At 42.5% G+C, this 17543-nt stretch overlaps 1 protein-coding gene, 2 long non-coding RNA genes and 2 other non-coding genes across 10 annotated transcripts in view; 1 reads left to right on the plus strand and 4 right to left on the minus strand.

Moving 5' to 3' along the window:
* Nucleotides 1-17543, plus strand: part of LOC144314575 (uncharacterized) — a 38841-nt gene that overhangs the window by 8633 nt on the left and 12665 nt on the right. The window contains exon 2 of one of the 3 annotated variants that reach the window (XR_013380462.1): nt 969-3758. This is a non-coding gene — a long non-coding RNA (uncharacterized LOC144314575). The remainder of the gene's footprint in view (nt 1-968; nt 3759-17543) is intronic. The other 2 variants (XR_013380461.1, XR_013380463.1) reach the window with 2 other exon arrangements.
* Nucleotides 291-3124, minus strand: LOC144314574 (uncharacterized). Its single transcript, XR_013380460.1, has 3 exons — nt 2984-3124; nt 1768-1801; nt 291-894 (listed from the first exon to the last, which is right to left on the minus strand). It is a non-coding gene; the product is annotated as an uncharacterized LOC144314574 (long non-coding RNA).
* On the minus strand, nt 977-1180 carry LOC144315010 (small nucleolar RNA SNORA73 family). The gene has a single exon (XR_013380827.1). It is a non-coding gene; the product is annotated as a small nucleolar RNA SNORA73 family (small nucleolar RNA).
* Nucleotides 1906-2110, minus strand: LOC144315011 (small nucleolar RNA SNORA73 family). Its single transcript, XR_013380828.1, has one exon. It is a non-coding gene; the product is annotated as a small nucleolar RNA SNORA73 family (small nucleolar RNA).
* Nucleotides 9559-17543, minus strand: part of PHACTR4 (phosphatase and actin regulator 4) — a 102865-nt gene continuing 94880 nt past the window's right edge. For all 4 annotated transcript variants that reach the window (XM_077898871.1, XM_077898870.1, XM_077898869.1 and 1 more), the window contains 3 exons: nt 17350-17487; nt 16639-16715; nt 9559-11779 (listed from right to left, as the gene is read on the minus strand). In XM_077898871.1, coding sequence (XP_077754997.1) covers nt 11764-11779; nt 16639-16715; nt 17350-17487 — 231 coding nt within the window. In that variant the 3' untranslated portion in view covers nt 9559-11763. The remainder of the gene's footprint in view (nt 11780-16638; nt 16716-17349; nt 17488-17543) is intronic.

Raw genomic sequence — 17543 nt, forward strand, 5'->3', positions numbered from 1 at the left:
CCCACACCGGGCTCCCTGCACAGAGCCTGCTTCTCCCTCTGCCCCCCCCCCCACCTCATGAATAAAATCCTAAAAAAAAAAGAGGTCCTCTAAATTCACTCCGTACCATTACATCCCTTTGAATGCAACCAGGAGGCTCTTACATACACACTAAGTAACTGGTAAGAATCAACATGTTCTCTCCAGTGTAAGAGTAACCAAGTATCAGGAGACCAAAAACACACAAGCCTAAGGCCTTTAATCAATGCAGAACCAACCAAACGTTTACATAAAAAAAAAAGCCACACAAATATGCAGTCATCTTTATTATAATTCATAAGTACATCATAAACAGACCTGGATCTTTAATAGAAAACCCACTTAACTTGAGAATATCGGAAAAAGACAGTTATTTTAGTTTTTTAAAAGACAAGTTTTCTCCTCATAGGCATTCTGGAATCTTCTGGTTTCGTGGGTGAAAGGACCATACTGTTTTAATAGACTTGCCCATACTCAGTACTGCTCACATTCCTCAATTTTAGCAGGCATCAGTCCCGATTCTTAAAAGTATGGTTTGTGGCTCTGTGGTTGAGTGCCTGTCTGCATTTGGCTCAGGATGGATTCCCACATGGGGCTCCTTGTGTGGAGCCTGCTTCTCCCTCTGCCTCTCATGAATAAATAAAATCTTTATAAAAAGTATGGTTCTAGAGCCATACCTAAGAACTTCCTTTTCTAACCTGCTCCCCACCACCCCGATTTACTTAAAGGGAAGTTTCAAAAGGGGGTCAAATATGCCCAAGCTTCCAAACCTCCACACTTATCTTATAAACAGCATTTATCATTTTACCAACCCTCCCCTGCCAAATAAAGAACACAAAAGATCAACTGCCAGTTAAGTGAAGCTCCTCTTCTTTCCTGAATGGGGGGGGGGAAAAAAAAAAAAAGAGGATCAGACTCCTAATAACGACCACTAAAAAATTTCATTTTAGTTTTCATTAGATGTTTCCTGCATGGTTTGTCTCCTCAGTCATGGTCCACAGGACTCTGAGAAGCTGTAGGAATATGCAGGCGCAGACTCAAGCCCGGCTTCATCTCCAACGTTGTGGAAAGGGACTGTACGTCACGGGGCAGAGCCCTGAGCTCCCATACGCCACCTGGACAGAGCCCGGGGAGAGTGACCTCCCGGGAGTATCCACGTTGGAATGCCTGATTAAACAGCCTCACTCTCAAAACATTTTCAAGAGATTTCATTTTCCGCATTCCATTCTGCCCAAGTGAATCTGAGGAAAGCTTCTTTAAAACCCAGTTATTACTACTGACTGTTTCATGGTTTCTGTACTTACTGTCCTAGGAATATGCGGGTACATATGCTCACTTTCATTTCTGTTATCTAACAGGGCTTGTACTGGAGACTAAATCCTTGGCTCCCATGCACAGACTTTGACGGAGTATGCATGCTTTATTTATATGGTTTGTATACACGAAGTTTTGCTAATCTTGGTTTTGGTTAATTCATCCAAAATTAGCAGAAATTTCTACCGTATCACATGACAATTAAAGATGCGAAAATATTAACCTTTACTCAATAAAAAGCAATCTTCCCAGACATGAGCATACATCTACAAAACTGTCAATATGCCAACAAGAATACAGTGAAGTTTTAATCTGGATATATTAAATGCAAGGAGCACATTCATGAAAAGAACTGGGCTGGAATGATTAAATGTCAACAGGAAAACACCGACAAGCCAAAACCAATTCTTACCCCCAATTTTTGGATTTACTTACCTCAGATCAAATTATTTGGAATCCTTAGCCATTGCTGCAAAAACAAAGTAAGGTAAGAGCTTAATCCAGTTGTACAGCAGGTGATAAAAGCAGATTTCTTTCCAATCAACCTATATCCAGATAGGGGGTGCTCTAGAGAGCTGTTTCCTGCATGGTTTGTCTCCTCAGTCATGGTCCACAGGACTCTGAGAAGCTGTAGGAATATGCAGGCGCAGACTCAAGGCCCGGCTTCATCTCCAACGTTGTGGAAGGGGACTGTACGTCACCGGGCAGAGCCCTGAGCTCCCGCACGCCACCTGGACAGAGCCCGGGGAGAGTGACCTCCCGGGAGTATCCACGTTGGTCACCGTAATTTCATTTGCTAACTAAAGAGCTAGAAATAAATTTCAACCAGTAGAGGGTGACTTCCCCAGGATATCCATTCTGGGGTAGATACTAAATTCCCAAGTGTCAACGAAGTTCGAGTTCAATACCGACCAGGAGTCTCAGGTCAGTAGTCTAAATGCACTTTCAGCCAGGTACCCAAAACAGAGCTAAAAATCCCAGTAGGCGATTAGCACTACTGTTTAAGAAATGGCACATCCAGCGGGTCCCTGGGTGGCTCAGCGCCGCCTTCGGCCCAGGGCGTGATCCTGGAGACCCGGGATCGAGTCCCGCATCGGGCTCCCTGCATGGAGCCGGTTTCTCCCTCTGCCTCTCTCTTTCATGAATAAAATGTTTAAAAAGAAAAGAAATGGCACATCCAGAGCGCTGACACAGCAATTACGGGTCCTATCTACAACTCGGCCATCAGGAGTGCGCCCTGAGATCACCCTACGTCATAAAACAAGCGGCAGAATTAAGAACGCTCGCTTTCGAAATCGATTCTTAATCTCCGATGGGCCGTCGGGAATAGAATGATCGGCATGCAATCCCACCGCTTCCTAGGAGACCAGGTCAAACAACAGGGGCGGGGTGGGCCGAGCATCTGGCATCCTGGTGCGTGAAGCGGCAGCCCCGTAGGTCTCAGCGCGAGCGCCTGGACTATGCGCAAGGCCCGCGGCTCGCGAGGCCTCCGCGGCCCACATCCGGCCCAGCCCCGCTGCGCGAGCAAGCGTAGTCAGCATGGACGCCGCAGAAGGGGCTCCAGAGAGCACGATGCCCACAGGAACAGCTTGCTGGCAGGCCCCGGGGTACTAAAGCTAGAAGTAACCAACCGAAAGGGTAAAACTCTTACCTACTAAAGACCAAGCGGCGCCGCAGTCTTTCTCCAAAAGGCCGTACAACCCCCAAGGCATCCTTATTTATACCTTCTGAAGCGGGCGGAAGTCAAGGTATCTCTATTGCGCCTGCGCAGCGCCCTGCGCAGTTAGGGAATCGGAAATTCGCAAAGGATGCTGGGAGTTTAAGCCCCACCCCTACCCGACTCAGAGGCTTCTCGCGACAATAGAGCCTCGCGCGTGGGAACCTGCTGGAGAATGTGAATTACGGAAACGGAGTTTGGGAGTATGTAGCCTGGTGCTGAGCAGCAAGGGTGCTCCTCAGCCATCCGCTCGCCCAGTCTGGACGATATAGACTGAGATAAACCCGCTAGCCTCCATCCCCCAACGCTTTGGAGTAATTCTATGCAAAATGAAAAAAAGCCGCCTAGGGACGCCTGGGTGGCTCAGCGGTAGAGCGCCTGCCTTCGGCCCAGGCCGTGGTCCTGGGATCGTGGGATCGAGTCCCGCTTCGGGCTTCCCGCATGGAGCCTGCTTCTCTCTGTGTCTCTCATGAATAAATAAACGAAATCATTTTTTAAAAAAGAGAGAGAGGAAAAAGCCATCTAGAGAAATGCAGGATCTCAACAGTGATTGAATCTGCCCTGTCACATGTGAAATGAACTTTTGATAAATGATAGGAAAATAGGACAGAAAGGCTTTCACATAAATTGGCTAAAACTAAAAGCCTCCTGTACACGATAATGGATGTATTCGATACTTCCGAACTGTACGCCTAAAAAGGTTAAAAAGGTAAATTTTACATCAAGTATATTTTAACACACAGTCGTGTGATATAAAGTAGGCATGTAAAGAATCCTGGAGATACATATTACATGTGAAATTTTGCAAATGTGATAGGATTTTGAATATGGTGTTAAGCGGATAGAGTTAATGTAAAAATAACACAGAGCCATCATAGCTGGGCTATAATGAGTGGAAACACTTATAGTGTTCCTCACATAAGATTTTGTGCCGGATTCTTTACATAGGTTATTTACTAGCACAGCAATTCTAAGACAGTGGTATCATTTACCTAGATTTTTTTAAAATTTATTTTTAAGATTTTATTTATTTACTCATGAGAAACAGAGGCAGACAGAGAAGCAGGGTCCATGTAGGGAGCCTGATGTGGGACTCATCCTAGGACCCCTGGACCAAGCCCTGACCCTGAGGGCAGCCACTCAACCACTGAGCCACCCAGGTGTCCCATTACCTAGATTTTATTTTATTTTTATTTATTTTTAAAAAGATTTTATTTATTCATGAGAGACACAGAGAGAGGGGCAGAGACACAGGCAGAGGGAGAAGCAGGCTCCATCCAGGGAGCCCGATGAGGGACTCAATGCAGGACTCCATCTGGGGACTCCAAGATCATGTCCTGGGCGGAAGGCAGGCGCTAAACCGCTGAGCCACCCAGGGATCCCCCATTACCTAGATTTTAAAACGTGAAACACACCAGGAGCAATGGTTCTCAAAGCAAAGTTGTCAGACCTTAGGGTCTCTGACACTCTTGGGGATCCATGAGGTCCAGACTATTTCATAATACTTAGACTTCCTTTGCCTTTTCACTGTGTTGAATCTCTGCACTGATGCTATAAAGCAAAGTGGTGGGTGGTTTGAGGCTCTGTCACCAAACTATTGTTATCATTATTCTTTATCATCATAAATTTACAGTTAAAAAAATCATTTTCTCAAACTTTTTAGAAGTGAAAACAAGAAAAGTGGTTGCCAGGGACTAGGGGGAGGGTATGTAGAAAGGGGGAGGTGTTATTCAATAGGTAGAGAGTTTCAGTTTAGCAAGATGAAAAAGTACTAGAAATCTGTTATACTGCAGTGTGCATATAGTGACTACTGAAGTGTACACTTAAACATGGCTAAAAAAGGGTCCATTTTATGTTTTTTTAAAAGTATATATACATTTTATTTTTTATATTTTTAAGTATATATATACTTATATATACTATATATATACTATATATATTAAATATACTATATATAGAGAGAATATATATATATTTTAAGTAATCGCTACACCCAGTGTGGGCCTTGAACTCGCCCTGAGATCAAGGGTCCGTGCTCTTCCAACTTAGCCAGTTAGGTGCTCCACCTCCCTCTGACAAAAGCACATTTTATGTTATGTGTTTTTTTACCATGGTAAAAAAGAATATCTATAGCAAATTAAAATTAGAGTCAGCTTGCCCTAAGAATGCCCTTGGTGGAGAAATAAAAGTCATTAATTTAATTCTCAACTTATGAGTATCCATCTTCCTAGAATTTTGTGTGACAAAGTGAGAAGTACATATAAAGTACTTTTGCAGATGCAAAAGACAGCATTTGTCTCCAGGAAAAGCACTTGTATAATCGTTTTGAGTTGTGAGCTGGAATAGCCACATTTTTTCATGAAATACTCTTTAACTTGAAAAAATGGCTGTCATCTTTATGAACGGTGTGGGATTGGATTTTCTTATTTACTTAAATCAAAACAACAGATAGCAACAGATCCAATACAGGAGCAAATTGAGAAATGGACTGTCATCTATTAAATCAGACATTAAAGGGATTTGAAAAAAATGTAGAACAATGCCATTCTTCTCCTTAATTATTTTGGAAAATAGTTATTTTTCACAAAAACACATTGTTAACATGTATTGGGGTTATTTTGAAATGTATTATTTCTTTATAATATTATAATTAATGGTATAAATTATAAAAAGATTTACATTTTTCTCCAGTTTTAATTTTAGTACATCAATAGATATCATAAATAGATAAAAAGTTCTTTGCGGGGGCAGCCCAGGTGGCTCAGCGGTTTAGGGCCGCCTTGGCCCAGGGCCTGATCCTGGAGACCCAGGATCAAGTCGCATGTCAGGCTCCCCTCATGGAGCCTGCTTCTCCCTCTGCCTGTGTCTCTGCCTCTCTCTATCTCGAATAAATAAATAAAATCTTAAAAAAAAAATTCTTTGGGGTTCTGAATAATTTTTAAAATTGTAAAGGAGTTACAAAACCAAAATATTTGAGAACCAGGAGGCTTTTTGGTTTTATTTTGTTTTTTTTTTTTTTAAAGATTTTATTTATTCATGAGAGACACACAGAGAGAGGCAGAGAAATAGGCAGAGGGAGAAGCAGGCTTCCTGCAAAGAGCCTGATGTGGGACTTGATCCCAGGACCCCGGGATCACAACCTGAGCCAAAGGCAGATGCTTGACCACTGAGCCACCCAGGTGCCCCAGAGAACCAGGAGTTAAAGAAGATAAATAATTCTGCTATTTCTCTGGCCATATTACCAATATTCAGCTCCTATTCAATCATTCATTCAACATTTACTTAGTGATTTATGTGATTTATTTGCTAAGTATTGTGCTAGACACTGGGGTCTCTGACATAAAACTTTTTTAAAAAAGATTTTATTTTTAAGTGATCTGTACATCCAAGTGGGGCTTGAACTTACAACCCCAAGATCAAGACTCGCAGTTTCTACCAACTGAGCAAGCCAGGTGCTGACTTGTGACATGAATCACTTTGTTGTCTGGGAAGAGCCCACAGTGGGAGAAATAGACAAGCCAGCAAATTACATTACCACTTGATGAGTGCTGTATGCTGAGAACACAAAGGACAGGGCAACTGAACAATCTGCTCAAGGCTGAAGGCATTTTTCTGGGAGTTAAAATTTGACCTCAAACTTGAAAGGGGTAATGGAGTGGGGTATGGACAATGACAGCATTGCAGGCTGAGGAGCTAGCAGGACTATGGTCTCCTGGGAAGGGTAAGAAGTCAGCTTGATGAGGAACATGGAAGGAAGAAGTGCCTGAACTTTTCTTTTCTTTTTAAAAATTTTTATTTATTTATGATAGTCACAGAGAGAGAGAGAGAGAGAGAGAGGCAGAGACACAGGCAGAGGGAGAAGCAGGCTCCATGCACCGGGAGCCCGACGTGGGATTCGATCCTGGGTCTCCAGGATCACGCCCTGGGCCAAAGGCAGGCGCTAAACCACTGCGCCACCCAGGTATCCCTGAACTTTTCTTCATGAGATGAGAAAGTAGATAAATGCTAAATTATAAAATATGTTGTAGTCCAGGCCAAAGAGTTTAAATTTTCTCTTGCAGGCAACTAGGGACCAATACGTTTTGAAGTAAAGGATTGGTATGACCAGCTTTGCATTTTAGAAAGGTAATTCTAGTGGCAATATTGGAGGATAGATTGGAGAGATCAGAGGTTATAAAGTTCCATTAAATAATGTTGGCTTTGAACTTTGGTAAACAAGGCAAGAAGAGATCTAGGAATTGAGACATTTCTGAGGTAAGAATGCATGGAATTTATTGTCCCACTGGACCTGAGAAAAGAGGAACTTGCAGATAATACCAAAGTTTCAGGCTTATGACAGTGAGCATCATGGTGGTCCTCTAACTCTGGTGATTAAGAAGGTAGGCTGTGAAGGTAGACAGTAAGGTCCACATTGGAGGTGCAGAGGAATTCCCTGGGGAACATTTGGGTGTGTAGATGTCCAAAGGGCAACTGGATATTGGGTTAGATTCCAGCAAGAAATCTAAGTTGCAGATAAAGATGTAGAAGTTGTCAGAATAAGAGTGGTGGCTGATGTCACCTTGGGAGAGCAGGAAGAGTCACAAAAGGACATGAAAACCCATTTAAATGGTGGTCAGAGAAGAAGCCAGCAGGGCAGAGAAAGCATGACCAGAGAACTGGGAGACAGTGGGGTCTGGGAAGCCAAGGAATAAGTTTTGAGGACTAGTTTTGGCCCAAGTGTCAGATGCTGTAGAGGAATCAAATACATTACGAGCTGAAAACAGGTTTAGGAGGTGGCAGTTAACTGAGAAGTCGCTGGTGACCTTAGACTAAACCATTTTAGTTCAGATTTAGTTTAGATTTTGAGGAGGTGAGTGCCTATAACCTTAGAAATGGAAAGCAGTGTGTACAGACCAGAGGTCATAAGCCAATGTCAAGAAGCCTGTTCAGTTTATATCACTTTTTTCTCCACCTGTCACTCATTTAGCTCAACCGCTTGGACTGTACAGGAATTTAAGTGAACATCAGAAGAGGTTACATAAAGGGAGTGTAGAAAAAGCTTGAGATAGTGGGATGCCTCAGTGGCTCACCTTTGGTTCAGGGCATGATCCTGGAGTCCCGGGATCAAGTCCCCCCATCAGGCTCCCTGCAGGAAGCCTGCTTCTCCCTCTGCCTATCTCTGTGTTTCTCATGAATAAATAAAATATTAAAAAAAAAAAAAAGCTGGAGGTAGGGCAATAGGTTTAGAAGGTTAAGGGAAGATTTTTTCTGAGGCTGATGGATAGGAAGGCAGGTGATAAACGAATGAATGAATGAATGAATGAATGAACGAATGGTGTGTCTCTTCAGTACCAAATGGAGGAAAAATAAGGATGTTTGTCTCTGCCAGATGACCTCTATACTTTGTTGGGGGAAGAAATTAATGTTATCTACACAAGTGATAAGTGAAGCAAGTGGCCCAGGTTGCTGGTGGTTCCTGTTTTACTCTTCATGCCTCCTAGAGCTAGAATTGAATAGAGCCTTGAAGCAGTGGCGTAGGCCGTGTTTTCGTTTCAGGGCTTGGCTTTTCTTTGTTGTGCATTCTCATCCTTCATAGGTATACTTCCTATCGCATCCCCTCCCATTCAGTATCTCCTGTACTTGCCCTTTCTCGGTCTCCAGTTATAGTCCTCCCTCTCCTGGGAACACTAATCTAAGTCTGTAAAGACTGTAAATTCTTTGATCATTTCAGCAAATACTGAGCAATGTGCACCTTCAAAATACCCTTCTGTAGACAATGCTTAACCTCAAAAGAGCAATGGCAATTTGAGACCTCTTTGGAGATTTGGCCCTGTGGGGTTTGGTCTTTAGAGGGCTGGAAAGAAAACCACGGAGCAAGTGGAACCACTTTTGAGCAGTTTTGACTCATGGTTTCTTTTAACTCTTGGTAAAGGGTGGTGTACTAATCAGAGCCATTCTCTCAAGTGACAGGAGGAAAGTGAGTCATTTGGCGAGGCCACCTGGATAGAAACTGGGCTGCTTGCCAGAGGAGTACAGTAGGACTGTCCTACTGTGCTGTAGTCTACTTATATATGGTTCATACACAGTTAAATCCTTGCAGGGACAACTGATTGGGATGCAACTGCTTATCCTTAAATATATACAAAGAGTGACTACATATTTTGCCTTGACCTTTTGGGAAGGGACTTTCACCTCCCAGGTTCTTCACTGGCAATAGGAGTGTATTTTCTCAGACCAGGGGTGGGAGAGGATAAAGGATCTGTGCCATACTTGGTAAATACCATGGGGCGTGGTGGGGGTTGTCACAGTTGGCTTTCTTCTGCTGCATATTCTTTTTCCATACATGTGCAGACACAAACGTGACCGACCTTATCTCTGGGTACATTTAGTATTCTTGGTATTATTTTTTTCCCATCATCTACTTCTTATTTAGGGTGTCCAGCAGTATTTTAGGTATTGTTTATAAGCTATCTTAAATCTTTTGGAATAAGCTAGAACATTAAAAAAATAAGCACTTCACACCAGAATAGTATAGTTTGACTTTTTTTTTTTAATTCTAAAATACTTTATAATTAATATTGATAGGAAGACTGATATACAATGCAATTATTTACTTTACAAGGAGATTCTGTACATCAGGGAAGCATCTTGAAGTACAATACATCAGACTTTTATTTATTTTTTACATTTTGATTGTGAATTGTTACTTATACAAAAAGGGAACACAGATCCATTACATATATATATATATATATATATATAAAAACACCTGAAAAGACTTGACCCCCAAAGTATCTTGTTTCAAAAGAACATGATGAGATGAAAGACAAAGTAGAGTCCAAGGCGGCACACAGAGCGGACAAGTGGCTCAGGAAATCAAATCCTGTTTCAAACTTGGCACATTAAGGGAAAGTCAGGCAGTGGAAGAAGGGTTTGAAAATGCCACCTCAAGCCACAGAGAATGCTGGCATAAGCCAGACAGCCTCCAAACCAACGGAGAGAGGAAGTCATGTGTGTGGCCACCTTATGTACAGGCCTCTAACCACTGTGCAGAATCGTCACTTATCTTACTGTAGTCACGCCAAATGTCAGGAGCTTCAAGGAGCTATGGACCCACTGTAGTTCCATAGCTGCAGAGCATCTAATGGTAACTGAGAAATCAGAATACTTTGTTATTTCCCTTACAGAGAGAAGACACTATCTTTTAAGGTCACCTCAGCTCTTCTGTTTTGACCTGATATTCTGATTTTTCAGCAAATAGTATATGGCCATAAAAGAACATCTACTGAACAGTTCCAACAGAACAGGGATCGCAGAAGGATCTAGGATACAGCCACAACTTTCTGAACATTAAAGTAAGGGGGGGAAAAAGCCACATTTATCAGTTAAATAGGAAATTTCTTTTTCTTCCACTTAGTATGAACAGATATTAGAAGGAAATGGTAAGGCTGTATGGTTTTCAAAATAAAAACTCAAAGAAAACAAATTAATTTTCTGCTTTAGGAAATCATATTACTATATATTACAAATACAAAAAGGGGCAGGGGCTGAGTCAAGGCCTGGGCACCAATGACACGGGCTACTGCTTGGCAGAGGAGAGATAACTTGAGGCAGAAGCTGCCAGAGGATCAGCAGGTGGAGGCTGGGGGGGGGGGGGAGTGGGGGAGAGAAAGGGCCAACAGCATGGAGAAGGGAGGAGGAGTTGGTCATGATTGTGCCCCTCCTACTTCCTCCTCCAGAGACTTCTGGTCCAGCACCTGGACCCCGTGGCCCTAGACCTTGTAGTGATTCTGGCTGAAGTGTGGGGCCCCAAAGCAGATGGCTGCTCCCACAGAGTTGTGGAGGAGAATACATCTATTGGTCAGATGAGTTCCAATATCATTTGGTATGACAAAAGTACAACAGCTTATAAAATTTAAGCCATGAGTTAGTTTTCTGCCAAGTTGGCATTAATGATAAAGGCCTTTTTTGGTTTTGGTTTTGTATATAGAAAACATATATGTTTTCTCATTTTCCTGACTTGGAATCTAGTTGCAGCTCAAAACTTAAGTTTCCAGCACCTCTTCAAGATTTTTTTTTTAATTTTAAAAATAAAAATCAGGATGACTTGTGCCAAAATGGAAGAGCATGTCAGATCCTGAGCTTCTTTCAGACTGGACTGCCTGAAGAGGACTATATTGCTGTGTTGAGAGGTATAGTGCAGTGCTTTCAACTGACATGCCAGTGCAGTATGGAGGGGTGCCCTGGAGGTGGGGTACCCTTTGCCAGGAGGCTGAGGGCCTCCAGAAGGTTCTTCCCACCACCAGGTGGATCAGACATTGGTCTGATCCAATGATCAGGGATTTGGTCTTCCACAAGGAGATCTTACAACCAGGACAGAGCAGATAAGGCTAATGGTGCAAACTGTGCCCTAGCACAGGCAGTCATCTTGGGGCAAGGGTGTGGGTGGCCCAGAGCGTGGGTGGCTGGTGAGGAGGACCCCTCAAGTATGCTGCAATATTGAAAGTTCAAAAGCACTGACAAAGTGTTCAGTTTTGCCCAGAGTAGCACATGACCACCCATTCCAGTGAAATGCTACATTCATATAAGTGCTGTTCGCCCCAGAACTACATCCCAGACGACTCAATCCTGGCTGTGCTGGGAAGTGCAGATATTCCTTCCACATCACTCTGAGACTGAAGCAGCCAAGCAGCCCTCTTTTGGGGGTTGTGTAGTTCCTCTCTCAGACTTCAGCATCATGGACGATGGTAGCTAAAACAAGATGAGCAAAAAACTCCAGTTACCAGATACCGATGCTTTGCTATTATGTTAATAGTAATGAAATGTTACACTCTCAATATTCAAAATTGTCTCTCTGCTACTCTAATTCTACCTGACTTTTCTTCTTTTCTTTAAAGTAACCTCCACACCCACTGTGGGGCTTGAACTCACAGACCTCAAGATCAGATGCTCTACTGACAGCCAGCCAGGTACCCTGTTTTCCTTCTTCTTCTTTTTTTTTCTTCCTCCTCCTTCTTTAATTGCTTTTCCTCAGAATGCTTTCCTGGCTCATTTTCCTCTGTCCATCCTTTAGACACAAACAATTTTCCCCTTAAGAACCACCATCTTTCCTCATAATTTTATACCTTTCTTTTTAAGATTGATTGATTTATTCATGAGAGACACACAGAGAAAGAGAGAGAGAGAGAGAGAGAGAGAGAGAGAGGCAGAGACATAGGGAGAGGGAGAAGCAGGATACCCACAGGGAGCCCGATGCAGGACTCGATCCTGGATCCCAGGATCATGCCCTGAGCTGAAGGCAGAGGCTCAACTGCTGAGCCACCCAGGCGTCCCTCATAAAACTTTATACCTTGAGGCTCTGCTTTTTTTTTTTTTTTTAATACCTGGACTCTTGGCCTGAATATCCAACTGTCTTCTAGGCATCTCCACCTCAATGTGTCACAGGTTTGTCAAACTCTTCCAGTTTACTGTCTGCCTTCCCCTTTTAGAATAAAAGCTCATTGAGGTGGAGACATTATCTTGTTCCAGGCTATATTCTGAGCACCAAGTACTGCTATCTACCAGGTAGCAGGTATTGAATAAATATGTGCTGAATAAATATCCTAAAGTGTTCACCTCAACTCCTCATCGACTTCACACATTTCAAAAATCACAAGTTTGAAATCTTAAGAGTCACCTAACTACCTCCTTTAATTTATCCCTGGAATCAAGAGATTGCCCAATGTTGAGTTTATGCTTGAAATTAAAAAAAAAAAAAATATATATCTATTTACTTGAGAGAGTGAGTGCACAAGCAGGGGGAAGGGCAAAAGGAGAAGGAGACTCCCTGCTGAGCAGGGAGGAGGAGGTGAGACTTGATCCCAGGATCCTGAGATCACAACCTGAGCCAAATGACTTAACCGACGGAGCCACGCAGAGGCCCCCTATGCTTGAAATGCTGCTCAAATCTCTCTTGCATTCTCTCGATCTCTTCCCTGGTTTCAGCTACCAGTGTGCTCACTGTGACTATTTTAGTTACTTCCTAACTGGTTTCTGTGCTGCTAGTTTCATCCTACATATTCGACCAGAGCTCCACCTGAAACACTCATACTCCAGTGGTTCCAATGTCCTAGCGTAACAGTCAAAGCTCATTGTGCTGGTCTCCTCTTAACACTGCTCTCGTATGTGTCCTGCTCCAGGACAATGCGTGCAGAGACAATGCACACCTTCTACCTTCTCACCTCCGACAGCCTTGTTAATGCCAGTCCTTCTGCTTATAACGCTGTTTGGTAATGCTGGTTTCTTCCTTTTGGTCCAAATAAATTCTTTCATATGCTTTAAGATCCAGTCTAAGCGGCACCTTCTCTAGGACTCTTTTCTTTAATGTTGCTCACTCTAGTACTTTATTGCTATTATAATAACAATGAGAATGGCTAACACTGACATAGTTAGGAAATGGTAGACTTTGGATACGAAACCTGGCAGATTTAAGACTCAGGACGGCTGAGGCATTTATCATATTGACTGTACTATACTGAGTAGTACACAGGTCTTTTTCCAGATTAGATGACAGTTCCCTGCTGGCAAGCAAGGTTTATTATTTGAGTTCATATTACAATGCCCTGAATAGTGTCACTGTTGTTCAAAAAATTTGCCTTCTCTATTCCTATCAGAGTTTGGCACAAAAAATTCTGTAATTAAAAGAACCAGAGCACTTGGGTGGCTCAGTTGGTTGAGTGTCCAACCAACTCTTGGTTTCAGCTCAGGTCATAGTCTCAGGGTCATGGGATCGAGCCCCGAGTCAGGCTCTGTGCTCAGTTTGCTTGAGCTTCTTCTGTCCCTCTCTCTCTGCCCCTCCCCCCACTCACACATGTTCCCTCTATAATAAATAAATAAATAAATATATTTTTAAATAGTTTATTTATTCATGAGAGAGAGAGAGAGAGAGACAGAGAGAGGCAGAACACAGGCAGAGGGAGAAGCAGGCTCCATGCAGGAAGCCTGACGTGGGACTCTAGGACCACGCCCTGGGCCGAAGGCAGGCACTAAACCGCTGAGCCATTCAGGGATCCCTGAATAAATAAATCTTTTTTTTTTCTTTTGAAAAGTTTTTTTTTTTAATTTTTTTTTAAATTTTTATTTATTTATGGTAGTCAGAGAGAGAGAGAGAGAGAGAGAGAGAGAGAGAGGCAGAGACACAGGCAGAGGGAGAAGCAGGCTCCATGCACCGGGAGCCCGACGTGGGATTCGATCCCGGGTCTCCAGGATCGCACCCTGGGCCAAAGGCAGGCGCTAAACCGCTGCGCCACCCAGGGATCCCTGAATAAATAAATCTTAAAAAAGAACAATCTGCCTGTATTGTGATGGAAAAATGTTTAACAATATTTTATGTTCCAACTTTGCTTATTTGTTTTTTTTGTTTTTTTTTTTTTTTAATTTATTTATGATAGGCACACAGCGAGAGAGAGAGAGGCAGAGACACAGGCAGAGGGAGAAGCAGGTTCCATGCACCGGGAGCCCGATGTGGGATTTGATCCCGGGTCTCCAGGATCGCGCCCTGGGCCAAAGGCAGGCGCTAAACCACTGCGCCACCCAGGGATCCCTGCTTATTTGTTTTTTATAGCAAACTAATTCTCATTGTATCAACTCCCTTCATTTAACCTTTAACATTTTTTTATTATTAAAAAATTAATTTATTTAGTTATTTTTTATTAAAGATTTTTTATTTTATTTTATTTATTCATGAGACACAGAGAAAGAGAGGGACAGAGACATAGAGGGAGAAGCAGGCTCCTTTTAAGGAGCCTGATGTGGAACTCAATCCCAGGACCGTGGGATCACGCCCTGAGCTGAAGGCAGACATTCAATCGCTGAGCCATCCAGGAGTCCCAAGGCTTTTTTTTTTTTTTTTTTAAAGATTTTACTTATTTGACAGAGAGAGAGAGAGAGAGAGAGATAGTGCACATAAGCAGGGAGAGTGGTGGAGAGGGAGAAGCAGGCTCCCCGCTGAGCAGGGAGCCCTATGAAGGGCTCCATTCCAGGACCCTGGAATCATGACCTGAATTGAAGGCAGACACTTAACCGATGAGCAACCCAGGTGCCCCATCCTTTTTTTTTTTTTTTTTAACTTTATTTTTAGTTATTTCTACACCCAACAACATGGGGCTTAAACTCATGACCCTGGAGATTAAGAGTTGCATGCTCTTCCAACTGAGCCTGCCAGGTGCCCTTTGCATCTTCACCTACACACTTTCACTGATTGCATTTGTATCCAGCTGATTCTTTAGGTATTGGGTGAGTCCTTAATTACAACAGTAATTCCACATCAAAATATTTCTTGGCCTGTTTCATGAAAGCAGCTAATTCAAAACTTGTATCAGACCAGCAGTGCTAGAAATAACTGAAATCAAAGAGGCTGACGTCTTGCCTAACTCAACAACAATTCCCTCATACATACCCTGGGATGGTGAGGTGCAGGAAGAGAGCTCCAGGGACTTTCATTAGTTATTTCTTTCTCCAGTCCTGCTTCTACAACTTGATTAACCCTTCTGGGCCTGTTTCTTTTTCTTTCTTTCTTTCTTTCTTTCTTTCTTTCTTTCTTTCTTTCTTTCTCTTTCTTTCTTTCTTTCTTTCTTTCTTTCTTTCTCTCTCTCTCTCTCTTTCTTTCTTTCTTTCTTTCTTTCTTTCTTTCTTTCTTTCTTTCTTTCTTCCTTCCTTCCTTCCTTCCTTCCTTCCTTCCTTCCTTCTTCCTTCCTTCTTCCTTCCTTCCTTCTTCCTTCCTTCTTCCTTCCTTCTTTCTTTCTTTCTTTCTTTCTCTTTCTTTCTTTCTTTCTTTCTTTCTTTCTTTCTTTCTTTTTCTTTCTTTCTTTTTCTCTTTCTTTCTTTTTCTCTTTCTTTTTCTCTCTCTTTCTTTCTTTCTTTCTTTCTTTCTTTCTTTCTTTCTTTCTTTCTTTCTTTCCTTCCTTCCTTCCTTCCTTCCTTCCTTTCCTTCCTTTCCTTCCTTCCTTTCTTCCTTTCTTTCTTTTTTTTAATTTTATTTATTTATTCATGAGAGACACAGAGAGAGAGGCAGAGACATTGGCAGAGGGAGAAGCAGGCTCCCTGCGGGAAGCCTGATGTGGGACTTGATCCTGGGATTCCAGGATCACGACCTGAGCCAAAGGCAGATGCTCAACCACTGAGTCACCTAGGCGTCCCTCTTTTTTCTTTTTTAAGTAAGCTCTACACCCAGTGGGGCTTGAACTCACAACCTCCAGATCAAGAGTCTCATGCTCTACCAACTGAGCCAGCCAGGTACCCCCAACCTGTTTTTTCGTCAACAAAATGGAGATATTAACAAAGCCTGCAGGCTCACTGCAAGGATTAAATACTATATATTTCACTTAGTATAGGCACTTCCTACTGCCTCTTAGTCCTCATTTCTTTCTCTTAATGTAGTCTTGCAGTCAACATGCTGTGTCCTTTTGTGTGTGTGTGTGTGTGTGTGTGTGTGTGTGTCCTTCTTTTAATGATGTCATTAGAGTCCTTCCCATCTGAACAACTCTGGTATTTGTGGTGGAGCTCTATATAGCTTGCAGTACTTGTGGTGGAGCTCTATATAGCTTGCTGTACTTGTGTCTTTTGGGTCTTACCGTGTAAAATGTTTGCTCTCTTCATGAACCTCCATCTCTGAGCTTTTAAATTCATTTAATTCTTTTCTTATAGCAGCCTGTGGAGTAGAAACAAAAATGTTTCAGCATCTTCTGTCTGCCATAGTATAGCAGTGTCATTTGCCATCTGTTCTCTATTGTGCTTAACTTCATGAGCCAGTGCAAACTGCAGTGGGCAACCCAGAGTGAGGAAAGAAGCCAGGTCTACACACTGAGCCTGATACATGTCGCCTTCTCTGACACCACTCATAGCCTAATGAACCAAGTATCTCTACTTAAAACACTCACAGAGCTAAAAAGAGATATTGTTGCTTTTATAGTTTCCACAACACATAAAAATGCTTTTCCTGTTATAAAAGTGAAATACAAGTAACTATTAAAATCTACCACCCAAACTCCCTCCAACCAAACATAACCACTGTTAAAGTGTGTTTTAATTTCCTACCAGATTTGTGGACTCTGTGAGACAGCAAGAATTTTCTTTTGGTTGTGGTGGTCCTGGTGGTGGTAGAGTTATTAGCATAGAGTTTTACACATCTTGGCATTTTGTATCTTTTTTTTTTTTTTTGGCATTTTGTATCTTGATTAAAAATTCAACATTATATCAAAAGTGAAAATTTCATGGTTTTCCCTTCTAGTTAGTGTCCTACTTTCTTCAAATAGAGAGAGACACACACACAAACAGCCACCTACCTTGTCAGCAGGAGTCAGTTTGGTCCAAGGTTTGTCGGCTCGCCGGTCATAATCTTGAGCATCTGTTACCTCCACATATTCATTAAACCTCAAAATCTTCCTGGCAAGTAGTTCAGCCACAGTTGGCCTTTGACTGAGCTGAAAGACATAGAGCCTCTTAATTTACTACGCCAGGAATTAGGCATCAATTATGC

The sequence above is a fragment of the Canis aureus genome, chromosome 5 (assembly GCF_053574225.1).
Source record: "Canis aureus isolate CA01 chromosome 5, VMU_Caureus_v.1.0, whole genome shotgun sequence".
NCBI classification, from domain to species: domain Eukaryota; kingdom Metazoa; phylum Chordata; class Mammalia; order Carnivora; family Canidae; genus Canis; species Canis aureus.